The following is a 16,832-nucleotide window of genomic DNA, read 5'->3' as shown; positions in this document are numbered from 1 at the left end:
AAGGCTGGTAGTTTTTGTTGCAGGTTCTCCTCCCCGAAATGCTACAGTGCCCCCTCTCCTTTATACTCGATTCTCGGGTTCTGGAGGGGGCACGCCCCATTGCCTTGTCCCTGGGCACCCAGGGGCAAGTTCCACTAACCTGCCAGATGCGAATTCTTCGCGTCTGGCAGGTGAGAGAGGTGCCTGGCAGGGTGCGTCCGCACCCTGCCAGTCGTACCTCTCTCCTTTCTTTTTTCATCATTTTTCATTTATTCATTTTTCATTTTTTTTTGTTTATTATATTTTTAATTTTTACTTGTTTATAATTTAGTGTCTACACTCCAAAAGTTAATTGAAAAAGATTGTTTTGATCTTATCTGATGTTCTGTCTCAAATTAGTTGAATTGGTTTCGTTCCCTTTTAAGCACTTGAGAGGAAATGCAGCAAACCTCTGTGACTACCAGCCCCGTAACTCCTCCAGGAGAATCATATACAAGTCTGCATAATGATTTGCGCAAGGCACTTGATTCATAATAAATTTTTTGCTTGATTGCTAAGATTTGAGCTAAAAATTCCCTGGTCAAAATCATACTTGTTATCACTAGAGTTAAACCGATGACAAGGGCATTAGAAAAGAAAGAATGGCAATATTCTTCAACAGTTTCTATCCTAGTTATAAGCTCTTTCGTTAATGATATCAGACATTTACCACTCACGCTTCCTGGCCTTCCTCTCCCATCTATCAGAATGCTTTGATTTTGAATTCCTCGTTGCACTCTCTTTCTCTGAGACTTCTTTCCCGATTCCAGTACCTCCATTTCATCTTATAGTTTTATGGATTTGAAAGCTGAAGTTTAAGATGATAGATGAAAATAATAAGAGAAATAACAATCAGAAAAAGAAAAAGAAATTCGATACAGACATAGTAATCCTGATCAATATTGTTTCTAGTGTATAGTGGACTGGTTCAAAACCAATCCACCATTCAGTTTATTTATAAAAAACTTTTAACTTTAGATCAATATATATTTGGAATCATGTTAGAGTAAGCAGGTGGCAAGTTCTTACATTTGTGAAAGCTATGATGGTTAATGTGCTGACTTGCAGCATCCTACAATTTTTGAGTTTTTCTCTAGCATGAACTTAGTTTGCCTCAAGTCATTTTTCCACATTTTTGGCTACTTAATTAATTAACTCCATAGGTTTGCCAGTGCCAAATGAACTGACATTGTAATGTAAAATCTTGCAGATGTTTATCTTGCTGGGACAGTCATGTTAATATTTGGAATGGGCTTGTATGGATTATTCATCAGTAACGTGAATCCAGATGTGCCTGCTGATGTTGATCGTGCCCTCAAAGGCTCATCCTTGTTTGGAATGTTTGCTATGAAGGTAACAGCCCTCAATATTAAAGAAACCCATATCAGTACTGCTTTATTAAGTTCAGCTAACCGTGCTGTAGTACTGCAACTTCACCTCCTCATCACACAAATAACTTCATTTCATGCTTTACAGTTCCTTGCATGAACATATCCATCTCAACATTCCAGTTTCAACCAAACTTATCTTATCTCGAGGTCGAGGACATGTTTTGTTCAATGGATAACTTCAAAATAATCTTAAGCCAGCAAGGGCCAGGATCAGCCTTGCTTCTAAATTAGGGATGTGAACTTAGTAAATAATCATAATCACTATATGGTCTCAAATAATGATCATTTATGGACTATGATCAATTCTTATCAAACTTTTTGCACTTCCCATTCATTTCTCCATTTTTATCCTGTTGGTTCTTAATTCCTATAGTCTACTTCTCAAGTGCTAAACTGATTAAATGAATGTGTTTTGTTTGCAGGAGAGACCAAAATGGATGAAAATAAGTTCACTGGATGAACTAAAGACTAAAGTGGGACATGTTATTGTCATGATTCTTTTAGTGAAGATGTTTGAAAGAAGCAAGATGGTGACAATAGCCACTGGTATGGATCTACTTAGTTATTCTGTATGTATTTTCCTGTCATCTGCTTCTTTGTACATCCTTCATCATCTTCACAAGCCAGAATAGAGATGTTAGATTCAGAGCTCTTATAATGTATGAGTATTGTTCAAAACATTTTAATGTAACTGTAATACTAATACCTTGGAACGCATCTGAATGAGAATGAATCCCAATCTAATATGGGTTTTCAGACATTCTAAACCATGGAGTATTCATTTAATTTCATTGTACTCAGTCCAGTTTTCAGACATTCTAAACCATGGAGTATTCATTTAATTTCATTGTACTCAGTCCCTTGAACTAAAAAGACCTTTCACAGCAACAGGAAATTTTTTTAAAAAAAGGTAAAACATAAAAAATGAATTCCAATTTAACATGGGTTTTCAGACCCTCACAGCAACAGGACATTTTAAAAAAAAAAGCAAAATGTAATAACGGATGCGTTTGCCGGGAGTCGAACCCGGGTCTATTGCTTGGAAGGCAATTATCCTAACCGTTGGACTACAAACGCTCACGTTGCGAGAAGGGACATTTAAGTATGCTCTATAACGAACAACAAGAAAAGGAAAAAAAATAAAATAAAAGAAGTACGTAATCTTTAAAATTAAAAAGTATGTAATTAGTAAGTTTGAACCCATGCCTAAATAAGATATGGTTTTATGGTATGAATAAATTATTTCTACTGTTTTCCTAGAGGGAATACTTTGAACGTTGAAGGTTATTATCAAATTAAGCATAGGCATTTAAGATAAGAAAGGACAAGGGACAAATCAATAAAAGTATATGATTTGATTGCCTATGGTCAGAGCTTCCATGGTTGCCTTTCCAAAAATAAAAAATAAAATAAATAAAGAAACACCAAGCAAAGAAGAAGCCAAAGATAAAAAAAAGAACTATGAAAAACGTAGCATACGCATAAATCCAACCCATACAGTTTCTTGCAGGGAGAGTAGCACAAGAACATTGATGCAATTATATCAAATGATATGGCATAAACCCATCCTACATCTAGGCTTCCAAGCTAACTCTTCTCTTATTATTGCTGATGGTTTAGGGGAGTGATCAGATGAACATGAGCGAAGCTATCACCCAAAACATAATTGTTTGGAAAGAAATTTGGAGAAACATATTGTTTTTTTTTTTAAGGCAGATTTATTAGCATCAGTGCTAGTGTGCGATCCATAGTCTCAAATCTTTTGGTCTAAGACTATTGTTGGCATCAACCAAACCTAAGCATCAGAAGAAATAGAACATTTACACATCAATCTGCTTAAATAGACTTTGGCAGAGACCTAACCTACCTGGTTTGCCCCAGAGACTCTTCAAAATATAAGCAACTAGCCTAAAACTCTTGGAGAGAACAAAAATATACACACAAGGCATAATTCAGATTTCGCAAGCCACATAAACTACACATCCAGCGTTCTCTCAAAACGAATCCCTCTCCGCTACTTTTCATAGACCACCAAAAAACAACGCAGCTGACACCACTTTAAAGCTCATACTCAGCAGAAAAAGCAGCCATTAAACCCAGCTCTTAGCCAAACCATCTTACCATTCAGCAGAAATGAAGACCATAAGAGCCAGAAATGAAAACAAGCTCTTGAGGAGACCCTCAACCATTGACTGACCAGAAACCTGTCCCTTTGCAGTCCACCTCCTGAAGCTTAGTGACTTCTCATCCAATTTCTGTGACATTGGAAAGAACCCACTACCTCCTACTTCCCTGCACCACCCCTAAACATTAACGGTATTAAGAACATCCCTCCAAAAGCTTCAATGTCCCCCTAGTCTTGAAAAAGGTCAAAGGCTTTGGATGACATTAAGATTCAAGCTTTGGGTCTTTGAATACCTGTACTGTTATGTCAAAGCTTAGCTGCACCGATAAACCAATTTGCAGCACAGCTCAAAAACTTCCCTAAACTGTAACCACTCCCACTGCACAAACTAAACGTACTCTTTCTAAACATATATAGTTCCTATTCGGTTAGACCCTTTAAAGAGATCATATTGTTGAGCCACCAAACGAAGAGTGACCAGAACAAGGGATCACTTTGATTGTGATAAAAAGAAGACAAAATTGAATTTAACAACTTTCTATATTGAACAATTCTGAAAAAGAAGGAAAATCCAAAAGTTCACAAAAACAACAACGAAACTCAAACAGAAAAGAACAATAATTATAATAAAAAAACAAGCAAATAACAATTGAAGACCTGTGCTCCAACTTCTCCATCAACTACAAGTTTGATTTGACGCTTTAGGAAAATTTACAGGAAATATAAACATAGAAATTAAAACCCACTAAAACTACAAGTTCCTATCCTTTACTTTCCTGTTTCCATGTTGGCCATGGCTATCACGAACCCTGGATATTGCAACCTTACATCAAACCTGGAAACAAACGATCAAGTTGTCGCTGAACATCCCTGGATCTTTTCTTAGGGTTTCTCTTCAGCTTCTTGTTTCTCAAGTTTGCGATACCCAAAAGGTCCTCTTCAATCTCTTTTCTGGACAGCGTAACGGAGAAAGGTGGCTTCTTTTCCTTCTTCCTTGCAGGAGCTCCTACTACTTTCCTCAACTGATCTCTAACGAGAATCTGATTATTGGTCGTCATTGTCTGAGTCGGTTTACTTTCGATCATCAACACATTCAAAGAAGATGCTTTGGAAGCCGTGGAGGATTGATCACTTCCTTTGTCCGAGCCATGATTCGTCGTCGCATTTGCATGGGAGTTAGTAGCAGGATCATCCGTTGTCTTATTACTATTCTTGATACGAATCTTTATAATAAGCTTAGGGCTTTTCTTATCTGATTGCGGTGGCTTTTTCTCTGAAGGGCCAGCGTCGGCGATAAGCTGATCGGAAACTTCATTGTTATTGGCTGGAACGGCAGTCTCATCGGACCACTGCGGCAAGCGAAGTGGAGCGTTGGAAGCCATGGTCCGTGTTTAGATAAGCTTTGTGTTACTTTAGACTTAAGCCAATTTAAAGGTAGAGCATTTAGAAACTCCTACTCACACCAAGAGTAGGATTCCTCTTCTCCCTGGTCTCTTTTTATTTAGTTTTTAATATAATTCATTACTTAATGAATTTATATGTTTATCCTTTGATTTTTAAATCACAGAATAAAATTAGTATTTTTCGTTTTAAAGTTTTCCCTCTTTATCTCTTCTTTTGGGTGATTTTCAATGCCACGATTGGTTGCCGAGAAAACGCGTGGAAAACGTGGGGGAAAAAAGGGTCGGAATTAAAAGAAAAATCAGGACTTGAATTTTGAATTTTGGTTTCTTGGGGATGAGAGGAGATACAAAACGTTTTTGATTTATCACTTTTTGTTTTTTCTCCGTTTGTTTCCTGGGAAAATGTGGGTTGGAAAGGAAGAGAAATTGCGAGAAAGAAAGGGGCTTGGGATTTTTGTACATTTATACATTCCTCATGATCACATTTCGTGCAATCATGTAATAGGCCGAATGGATTTTTGACTTTGTTTTTTCCTTTTTATTTCAGGGGCGAAGACGACAATCTGCCTGGAAATATCACTGAGATTGGGCTTCATAATTGGAGGACCTTCGATCACGATTAAATCTTGTCATAGGGCCAAATGGTTCCGGTCAGAGCTCTCTTGTATGTGCTATCACTAGAGTTAAACCTATGACAAGGGCATTAGAAAACAAAGAATGGCAATATTCTTCAACAGTTTCTATCCTAGACCTAGTTATAAGCTCTTTCATTAATGATATCAGACATTAATTACCACTCTCTCATCCTGGCCTTCCCTTGCCATCTATCAGAATGCTTCGATTTTGAATTCCTCGTTGCATTCTCTTTCTCTGATACTTCTTTCTCGATTCCTAGAACCTCCATTTTAGCTTATAGTTTTATGGACTTGGAAGCTGATGTTTAAGATGATAGATATGAAAATGGTAAGGGAAATAACAATTGGGAAAAGAAAAAGAAATTTGATATAGACAGATAGTAATCCTGATCAATATTGTTTCTGTTGTATAGTGGACTGCAGGTTCAAAACCAATCCACCATTCAGTTTATTTATAGAAAACTTTAAACCTATGTCATTATATTAGGAATCATCTTAGAGTGAGCAATTGGCAAGTTCTTACATTTGTGAAAGCAGTGATGATTAATGTGCTGACTTGCAGCATCCTGCAATTTTTCATTTTTTCTCTAGCATGAACTTAGTTTGCATCAAGTCATTTTTCCACATTTTTGGCTACTTAATTCATTTCATAAGCTTCCCAGTGCCAAAGGAACTGATATTGTAATGTATAGTCTTGCAGATGTTTATCTTGCTGGGACAGTCATGTTAATATTTGGTATAGGCTTGTATGGTGTAACACTCCACAATCCCGCATAGTAGTCAATATAACTGTATCAATAAGACGAAGGGGCAGTTGACGTAAATCTAAGTGTCAAAGAGCGACAACAAGTGAAAGAAACATTTTGAAATAAAATACTATTTTATGAATAAAATAATATTAAAATATTAATATTTTATTAATTACAAAAATTAGTCATGAAAAATGAGTATATGGTCAATTTAAGTAGAAGAGAAGAAGTATGAATGAATTTTGGAGATAAATGACGTAAGTGAGACTTGTGAGTTTTTATTAAATCGAGTTAACTCGAGTAAGTAAATATTTAAATATTATGATGATATCGCGTTGAAGTGCAACTTCGATATTTTGATTTTACACATGTAAATGATGGAAGTTGAAGGAGTCACATGGTAAATAAGTAAAAGTTTGAAGATTCATTTGTAATTTTGATATTTGAAGTTAAAAAGGAGAATTCCCTAATCAATGAAGGTTAGGTTATGAGTAATATGAGATGTACATGTGGTTTTGATGGGACAATAAATGAATAAATAAATTATAAAATAAAAATAATATAAAGAATAAAGAAATTAAAAAAAAGGGCTGACTTGATCAACTGCCTATGTGTAATAAATGGAGAAATAAAAGTCATGTTAAGGATTGTTTTGAATGTGGGGTCCGGCCAAGAAAGAAAGGCATAGAAAAAAAGATTAGCAAGTGTCAAAATTGTCATGTTGGCCCCCCAACATCAAGAGACATCCAAGTGATATTTTTCCTGTCTTCATGTAATAGAAACCGCATCTTTGGTCATAAATAAATGAGGAAAGTTAACTTGAAAGAAAGAGAAAGGAATAAAAAAAAGTACATGAGATGTGAGCAGGTTACATGAGGGATAATGCAATAAAAAAATTAAAAAAGTAAAAGAACCATGGGAAATAGGCTTTAGTAAGAGCCAAGGACTGGTCATTTGAAGAAGAAAAAGGAGAGAGAAGTCTTGAAGAGTTGGAAACCTGAGGAGAAAAAGGAAAGAAATTGACGAAGAAAGAAGGTAAAAAGGAAATGGACAACACAAATCAAGTACGTGTGGTGATAATTATTTACATCAAGACATATTAAATAATATTTTAAATTTTATCTCTTTTCTTCTTGTGATGGAACGACACTTTAAAAGAAAGATGGAGAGGCCAGCTGAGGGAAGAAACAAAAGAGAAAAGGGGCTGGTGCTACCGGTTGCGAAAAAAATAGGAAGGCAAGAAAGAAAGGAAAAGAGAGAAAGCTGGGGTTGTGGTGGTTGGTAAGAAAAAGAGAAAGAGTTGGGTTGTGGTGGTTGACGAAAAAAGCGAGATAAAGCTTGGTTTTTGGTAACAAAATGGCTGAATAAAAAGAGAGAAAATTTGAGTTCTTTAGACTGATCTAGGGTTGACCAACGGTGGAAGTGGAGAGGAGGCTTCAAGCCGCCAATAGTGAAGGTTGAGAGCTACCGGCGGTGAGAGAAAGAGAGAAAGAAAGTGCAGCCGATTGGTGCATGAAAGGAGGGAGAAGAAAGGAAGAGAAAAACGAGTAGAAGAGAGAGNGTTATTGATGGAGAACTTGCAAGCCACCAGTAGTGAAGGTTAGGAGCTGCTGATCAGGTAACAAGAGAGGAGAGGAAAGAAAGAAAATTGAGTAGTGAAATGACGTCGTTTTGATCCATTAAAGGCTTCCCTTCATCACATCAACTGGTGCTGTCCATTGGTGTTGGGAAGTTGCCATACAAGGCTCCGAACAGTATATTCCCAAAGGAAACCGTGGGTCTGCTGGAGACTTGAGCCAACCTAGCCCAATCTGACAAAATTTCTTTGCTCTTCTCAATGGATTTGTTATGAAATTGGACTGTTTGGGGGTTAGCCTATTTTATTTAACTAAACTTTGGTTATTTAGTGATATGAAGTAAATTTAAATTACTTAGAAAGGTTGAAATAGATACTTAATATCATAAATAAGTTGTCAGTATTTATAATCTAGAGAATTACGTGAGCAAAGGATATAATTAATTTTAATAAAAATGTATTAAGATGTGAGTTAGTTGAATGTGGATTTATGATAGAATGAGAAAGAGAAGTGGAATTGATGCACTAAGTATATTGAGTTGGATTGTTGCTAGAAAGTGTTAAAGTAAAGATAGTGCACTATAGTGGCGTGTCGGAAGAAGTAACGTGTAATCGGCAAGTAGAAATAGCGACGTAGTAATCCCACTATTGTGAGGTGAGTATGGGGTGTCGATTTGAAAACTTTCATATTTGTATATATGTACGTATATTTTACTTTAAACGCAAAATGGTGGATAGCATAAGCTGTTAAAAATTTTAGGAGATTGTGGATGCAAGTTATTTTTAGAAATTATTTTGGATATATATATAGACAAAATTATATACGTATAATGTTTTAAAAATCAAGAAACAAGCCTTTCACACTATTTTGCATCAAAATCTGTGCCTTATATTTGTGTAGTGTGCATTCATAATTATATTACTTATTCACCATGCAAATTATTGTTTTGAAATTCATGCGTAAATTTTATTTTGAGAAAACGATAGATTTTATAATACCCAATGTTGGATGCTTTGGAAATAAATTTGACACTAATTTCCAAGGATGTAATGTAATTTCTAAAACGTTTTTGACAAACCGAGAGCATCAAGAGTAGGCCGGATGTCACATTGGTTAAGTGTGACCCTTGTGCATCAGTGAGCTCTAGTTAGAGAACTTTCGGATTGTCGATAGGCTGTTAGACATGGCTGGGCCATGGTTTGTGATATGTACGTGGCTAGGCCACACATGATGTACGCGGTTGCGACCGCTTATTTTCTCCAATGTCAACCAACATCGTTGAGATCGTCATGGAATGTGGGAATCCAGTGGAAGCACTACTCCCGGATGTTATTACGTGGTAGCCGGACCACGATTTTATTTGATCTCCTACTCGAGACTAAAATTTCTTTGGGTTTTTAACTCATGTTTTTACGCATGGTGAAAATTATCAGATTTTCAATAGCTCCCCTGTTTACACAATGATGTGATTTTAATGCCTCACGCTCGAGGTGATTGCGGATTTAATGATAAGTTTTCAAATGTTTGATTTTACAAGAGCTTGCCTGATCTTATGGATTTGGTTTGAGAAAAATCTTTAAATGATCTGATCATACAAATCTTCCACGTACATCAATTTTGAATACGATGCTCGAAATGTTTTGATTTGAATAAATTATTTTAAATGATTCATACGTGGAATTTTTATGCACACCGGATTTGATATGTATTTATATATGTATCTTTGGTTTGAGATAACTATCTTAAAGAGCATTCTTGATATTTTTCTTTTATGTAAGGCACAAATCACCGTTTTATGTTTTAAGCTGTTTATATACTCTTGCATTTTAACATTTAAATTTATCTACATGATGCTTGTTTCTCATCTACGCCCTACTCACCGAGCCAATGATCATTGAGTCTGTGAGACTCACACCCCTCTTATTTCTCTTTTTAAAGACAGGGATCGATCTAGCGTGTAATTCTCAGTGCGTACGATCCATCGCAAATAGATAAAGGCATATCTTAGCCTTCCGTTCCGAGTCGCTCCGCTGTTAGAGGTCGAGTTTTAGCAATTTGGCATCACTATGTAAATAGATTTTAGTTTTGATATAAATGAAAATTTTGGGATATTATACTCGATGTATTTAATCATGATTTTATGATTTAAAGATCCAAATCGAATTACTATGCTTATTGTTAAATTCATTGAATAAATATATATGTTTTGAGTATTAATACTGTTTAGTAAATGTGTATAAAGAGATATCGAAAAATTTCATGAAGGCTTGTTCAGAACTTGACGGGATCTCCAGGAGGTCTCCAACGCTGGTAGCGACCGGGGAGGGCTCATTACATATGGATTATTCATCAGTAAGGTGAACCCAAATGTGCCTGCTGATGTTGATCGTGCCGTCAAAGACTCATCCTTGTTTGGAATGTTTGCTTTGGAGGTAACAGCCTTCAATATTAAGGAAACCCCAATCAGTATACTGCCTCATTAAAGTCAGCTAACTGTGCTCTAGTAATGTAACTTCACCTTCTCATCACACAAATAACTTCATTTCACGCTTTACAGTTTCTTGCACGACCATATCCATCCCAAAATTCCAGTTTCAATCATTCTTATCTCATTCTGGAGGACATGTTTTGTTCAATGAAAAACTCCAAAAGAATTCTTATAAAATTTTTTGCACTTCCCATTCATTTCTCCTTTGTTATCCTGTTGGTTCTTAATTCCTATAGTCTACTTCTCAAGTGCAAAACTAATTAAATGAATGTGTTTTGTTTGCAGGAGAGGCCAAAATGGATGAAAATAAGTTCATTGGATGAACTAAAGACTAAAGTGGGATATGTTATTGTCATGATTCTTTTAGTGAAGATGTTTGAAAGATGCCAAATGGTGACAATAGCTACTGGTATGGATCTACTTAGTTATTCTGTATGTATTTTACTGTCATCTGCTTCTTTGTACATCCTTCATTATCTTCACAAGCCAGAATAGAGATGCCAGATTCAGAGCTCATATAATGTAAACATTAATACTAATACATTGAGCAGAAATTCAATGTAACGAAAACGGGTATCTTCAGAAGTACGTGAAAGAGAATGAATCCCAACTACAAACCTAAAGGGTATCTTCAGAAGCATCTGAAAGAGAATGAATCCCAACTACAAAACCTTTCAGAGGAACAGAAAAGTATAAAATACAAGAAGAATGCGTTTGCCGGGAGTCGAACCCGGGTCTATTGCTTGGAAGGCAATTATCCTAACCGTTGGACTACAAACGCTTAAGACGTTAAACAGGACATTCAGCTCTTTTCAAAAACCAATACTGAAACTAAAAGGTCATGTGCATAACCTTTATTTATGAGCCAATATAAAATTTTAAGATTTATATATTCATATTTATATTTTTTTCTTTCATATATATTTCATATTTGTATTGCTTTTGTTATTTTCTTTTTATTAAAGTTTAACTTTAATTAATTATATTAATATTTATCTATTCAGATTCCACAATATTAATTATTTGTATTTGAAATCTTTACAATTTTTTACTATAATTGCAACTTAATAATAAGAAACTCATATGCTGAAGCAAATTTGTATAGCAAACTCGTAAATACAACTTCAGAAAAAAAAATACAAATAGTATACTTATTTATCATTTGACGATCTTTATACACATATTTTAATCAAAACTATTTACAAGTGAAAATGTCCTTTACTAATGCCAAAACTAAACATTCAATAATAAATAAGCTCATTTGATCGGTTAACCAATTCCAAAACAAAGAAGAAAATATCAAGCAAATTCACTGTATCCATATTTAGTCCTTATTGTCTATTTTTTATAATATTTTTATAAAAAATATTTTTATAATATGATATTTTTATAGTGTTATTAAAGAATTTTTTATAATAAGATCCAACTAATAGAAAATATTTTTAATAGTTTATTTAAATAATTAAAAATATTATATTCTCAATTAAATATTTTATATATACAAAAAATTGGACAATTATGAAGAAGAAATGGGAGACGCTATCGGCACCCTTTATTGTCTATTCACAGTCGCCACTAACAACTTAACATTGTAATTTACTAAAATGCAATCACTTAAATAACTTATTTTATTAAAGTTAAACTTTAATTAAATATATTAATGTTTGTCTATTCACATTCCACAATATTAATTATTTGTATTTTAACTTATGTATTGAAATCTTTGCAATATTTTATTATGATCGCAAAGTATTCCTCTATAAGAAGCTCATAAGTGCATATGCTGAAGCAAATTTGTATAGCAAATTCATAAAAACAACTTTAAAAAAATACAAATAGTATACTTATTTATCATTTAACAATCTTTATTCACATATTTTAACTAAAACTATTTACAAGTGCAAATCTCTTTTACTCATACCAAAACTACGCATTCAACAATAAATAAACCCATTTGATTCAACAATAAATAAACCCATTTGATTGGTTAAACGATTCCAAAACAGAGAAAGAAATATCAAGCTTAATAGCAGATTCATTGAATCCATATTTAGTCACAAACGCAATCATTAGTTTTACCACCAAACATCTTTATGATTAAACTCATATTTAAAACAACTAGACATTCATAATTGATCATTAGGAGATGAGTTTGCTACTAACTTTTAACAATAGAGTGAATTGAGATCTATGAGACCTACACTTGTACCAAATCTTGAAATTGGTACAGACCTAGCATCTAAATTTGCTCATGATAATTTACGCTAATTTTCTTTATTTAAAGATTCACGATAATCTTCTTCATTTCCCTTTTATTCAATCAATTTTTTAAACCAACTAAAACGTTGTACCTCTCAACTAAAATAGATAGGCAACAAGTATTTAGACAAATAAATTTGAAAAAAAAAAGTTTATATTAAGCAGAATTTTTAAAATAAAAAAAATTATTTGAACAATGAAAGAAAGAACATACCAAAAAAAAGTATGTTAGGATAAGAATTTAACTCCAATTCCAAGCTATGGGCAAGAAATATTATTGAAGTTTAGGTTTTAGGAATATAGGAGAAAGCAACAAAGAATCAACAATCAACAGAAAGTTATGAAGAGTTAAGGATGCGTAAATCAAAGATGAGAGTAATTGAGATTAATTAGGGGTGTGATTATTTAAATAGTAATATAATTAATTTAAATTTGATTTGAACAAAAAAAATTATTTAAGTGAAGGTAATTTAAAAAATTAATAATTATAATTTTAAAAAATAAAAAAAAAAAACTAAAAAAACCAAANTTCCCTCAAAACAAAAAAAATAATAAGTTGTTAGTGGGGAGTGTTAATAACAATTAATTAATATTAAAAAGAAAATCCAAAAATTAACAAAAGCAACAAAAAAACTCAAAAACAATAAAAAAAGGCCAATCATAATTAAAGAATATTGAAGTATTTGGCTCATTAATTAATAAATAATCTTTTATTTAAAAAATATGAATTCAAATCTCCTTTCAAAATTAAATAAAAAATAACAATAATCAAATAACTCACGTACAAGATACTTTAAAAAAATTTACATGCTATAAACATGGAAATTAAATCCCTCTAAAATACTTTCTGTTTACATATTGGCTATGGCTATCAGGAACCCTGGATATTGCAACCTTACATCAAACCTGGAAACAAACGATCAAGTTGTCGCTGAACATCCCTGGATCTTTTCTTAGGGTTTCTCATCAGCTTCTTGTTTCTCATGTTTGAGATACCAAAAAGGTCCTCTTCAATCTCTTTTCTGGACAGCGTAACAGAGAAAGGTGGCTTCCTTTCCTTCTTCTTTGCAGGAGCTCTGACTACTTTCCTCGAATGATCTCTAACAAGATTCTCAGGCTGATCGGTAGTCATTGTCTGAGTCGGTTTACTTTCGATCATCAACACATTCAAAGAAGAAGATGCTTTGGAAGCCGAGGAGGGTTGATCACTTCCTTTGTCTGGGCCATGATTCGTCGTTGCATTTGCATGGGAGTTAGTAGCAGGATCATCTGTAGCCTTATTACTATTCTCGATTCGAATCTTTATAACAATCCTAGGTCTTTTATTATCTGATTGTGGTGGCTTTTTCTCTGAAGGGTCAGCTTCCTGAACCTCCATTATCGTTGGCTGATCGGAAACTCCATTTTCGTTGGCTGGAACGGCAATCTTGTTGGACAACTGCTGCAAGTGAATGGAAACGTTGGAAGCCATAATCTTTGTGTTTAGACTTTAGACAATTTAAAGGCAGCGCATACTATTTATCTTATAGTACAATTCTACTTGCACTATTTATCCTCTACTTGGTCTCTTTTATTTAGTTTTATATATAATTGAGTACTTAATGAATATTTTATGTTTATTTTTTTTATTTTTAACACAAATATATTTTTTTTTCCTTCCATCCACAGGGATGAATGCGTCATTTTCTAATTTATTTAAACAATGATTTAATTAGTGTCACTTTTTAACAATATTCTTCTAATTAATCAAAGGATTCAGCTATAATTTCCAATCACCATGTTAAACATTTTTTAATAAAACTATTTTTCCATCTCAAAATATATGTACCTTTTTTATTTTTATGAAATTTAAGAAAAAAATTTAATTTTAATGTATTTAATGAAATTTTATGGTTTTAATGTAATAAAATTTTAGATATTAAAATCATTTTACATTTATTGCATAATTGTTGAATGTTGATATTTTTATGATGTTATTAAAGATTTTTTATAATATGATCCAAATAATAGAAAATATTTTTAGTAGTTTATCCAAATAACTAAAAATATTAAATTCTGAATAAAATATTTTACATACAAAAAATTGGAAAATTATGGGCACTCTTTATTATCTATTCACACTCCTCACTAACAACTTAACATTGTAATTTTTTAAATTACTCTCACTTAAAGAATTTCTTTTATTAAAGTTAAAAGTTAATTAATTATATTAATATTTATCTATTCAAACTTCACAATATTAATAATTTTTATTTTTACTTATTTATTGAAATCTTTACAATTTTTTACTATAATTGCAACTTAATAAAAAATCACATCTTAATAATAAGAAACTTGATCATATGCTGAAGCAAATTTGTATAGCAAACTTGTAGAAACAACTTCAGAAAAAAAAAAAAGCAAATAGCATACTTATTTATCATTTGACAATTTTTACGTGCATATTTTAACCAAAACTATTTACAAGTGAAAATGCCTTTTACTGATGCCAAAACTTAACATTCAGCAATAAATAAGCTTATTTGATGAGTTAACCAATTCCAAAACAAAGAAGAAAATATCAAGTGGATTCACTGAATCCATATTTAGTGTCTATTTTTTATAATATTTTTTTAAAAAAATATTTTTATAATATGATTTTTTATAATGTTACTAAAAAGTTTTTTATAATATGATCCAAATAATAAAAAATATTTTTGATAATTTATCCAAATAATAGAAAATATTAAATTCTCAATAAAGTATTTTACATACAAAAAATTGGACAATTATGAAGAAGAAAAGGGAGAGGCTATTGGCACTCCCTATTGTCTATTTACAATCCCCACTAACAACTAAACATTGTAATTTACTAAATTACATTCACTTAAATAACTTTAATTTTTTTATTAAAATTAAACTTTAACTAAATAAACTAATGTTTGTCTATTCACATTCCACAATATTAATTATTTGTATTTTTACTTATGTATTGAAATCTTTACAATTTTTCAATATAATGATAAAGTATTCTTCTATAAGAAACTCATAAAAGCAAATTTGTATAGCAAATTCATAAAAACAACTTAAAAAAAAAATACAAATAGTATACGTATTTATCATTTAACAATCTTTATGCACATATTTTAACCAAAATTATTTATAAGTTAAAATGTCTTTTACTCATACAAAAACTAAGCATCCAACAATAAATTAATAAGCCCATTTGATTTTTCAATCAATTCCAATTCATTGAATCCATATTTAGTCCCAAACGTAATCATCTGTTCTACCACCAAACAACCTTATGATTAAACTCATATTTAAAACAATTTGACATACATAATTGATCATTAGGAGATGAGTTTGCTACCTACTTTTAACTATAGTGTGTATTGAGATACTTTCACTTGCATCTAAACTTGCGGCAACGATATTCGTCTTTATTTCTTTTTTATTCCATCTTAAACTTTATACTTTTAAACTAAAATAGATAGGAAACAACTATTTAGACAAATGAATTTGACAAAAAATTTATATTAAGCAGAATTTCTAAAATAAAAAAATTATTTAAATAAAAAGAAAAGAAGAATAACCCAAAAGAAAGCATATCAAGATAAGAATTTAACTCCAATTCCAAGCTATGGGTAAGAGATTTCATTGAAGTTAATGTTTTAGGAATATAGGAGAAAGCAACAAAGAGTCAATAGGAAGTTATGGAGAGTTAGAAGGGTGCATAAATAAAAGGCAAGAGCAATTGAGATTAATTAGAGTGTGAATATATAAATAGTAATATAATTAATTAAACTTTGATTTGAAAAAAAAATTATTTAAATGAGGGTAAAAAATACAATTATAAGTTATTAGTAAGGAGTGTTAACAGACAATTAGGAGTTTTGATAACCCCATCCAGAAAAACATCAATTAATATTAAAGGGAAAATCCAAAAGTTGACAAAAACAACAAAAAAAAAAACTCAAATAAAAAAAATAACAAAAAAAATCAAATAACAATTAAAGAGCACTTAAAACGTTTGATTTATTGATTAATATATGATTTTTATTTAAAAAGTATGAATTTAAATTTTCTTCTCTCAAAACAAAAAAAAAAACAACAATTAAAAGAACTCAACGACAAACAATACAATACTTTAAGAAAATTTACAGAAAATATAAACATGGAAATTAAATCCCACTAAAACTACAAGT

At 32.1% G+C, this 16,832-nt stretch overlaps 2 protein-coding genes and 2 non-coding genes across 4 annotated transcripts; 1 reads left to right on the top strand and 3 right to left on the bottom strand.

The window, feature by feature from the left end:
• LOC108661887 lies at positions 1,203-2,176 on the top strand. The gene is made up of 2 exons (XM_018120815.1): positions 1,203-1,371; positions 1,832-2,176. The coding sequence occupies exons 1-2, from the start codon at positions 1,252-1,254 to the stop codon at positions 2,039-2,041; spliced, it is 330 nt and encodes a 109-aa protein (XP_017976304.1). The 5' UTR covers positions 1,203-1,251; the 3' UTR covers positions 2,042-2,176.
• TRNAG-UCC lies at positions 2,415-2,486 on the bottom strand. The gene has a single exon. It is a non-coding gene; the product is annotated as a tRNA-Gly (tRNA).
• TRNAG-UCC lies at positions 11,096-11,167 on the bottom strand. The gene has a single exon. It is a non-coding gene; the product is annotated as a tRNA-Gly (tRNA).
• On the bottom strand, positions 13,541-14,116 carry LOC108662013. Its single transcript, XM_018121034.1, has one exon. The coding sequence runs from the start codon at positions 14,114-14,116 to the stop codon at positions 13,541-13,543; it is 576 nt and encodes a 191-aa protein (XP_017976523.1).

This window comes from Theobroma cacao, chromosome 5, assembly GCF_000208745.1.
Source record: "Theobroma cacao cultivar B97-61/B2 chromosome 5, Criollo_cocoa_genome_V2, whole genome shotgun sequence".
Classification (NCBI taxonomy): Eukaryota; Viridiplantae; Streptophyta; class Magnoliopsida; order Malvales; family Malvaceae; genus Theobroma; species Theobroma cacao.
The sequence above is the reverse complement of the archived record's forward strand: the minus strand, read 5'-3'. Positions and strand labels throughout refer to the sequence as shown.

Bases quoted from the DNA above. Each gene is read 5' to 3' on its own strand.
- LOC108662013 (XM_018121034.1), bottom strand. From the start codon at position 14,116: ATGGCTTCCAACGTTTCCATTCACTTGCAGCAGTTGTCCAACAAGATT.
- LOC108661887 (XM_018120815.1), top strand. From the start codon at position 1,252: ATGTTAATATTTGGAATGGGCTTGTATGGATTATTCATCAGTAACGTG. The intron at 1,372-1,831 runs GTAACAGCCCTC...TTTTGTTTGCAG, and splicing joins TTGGAATGTTTGCTATGAAG to GAGAGACCAAAATGGATGAA.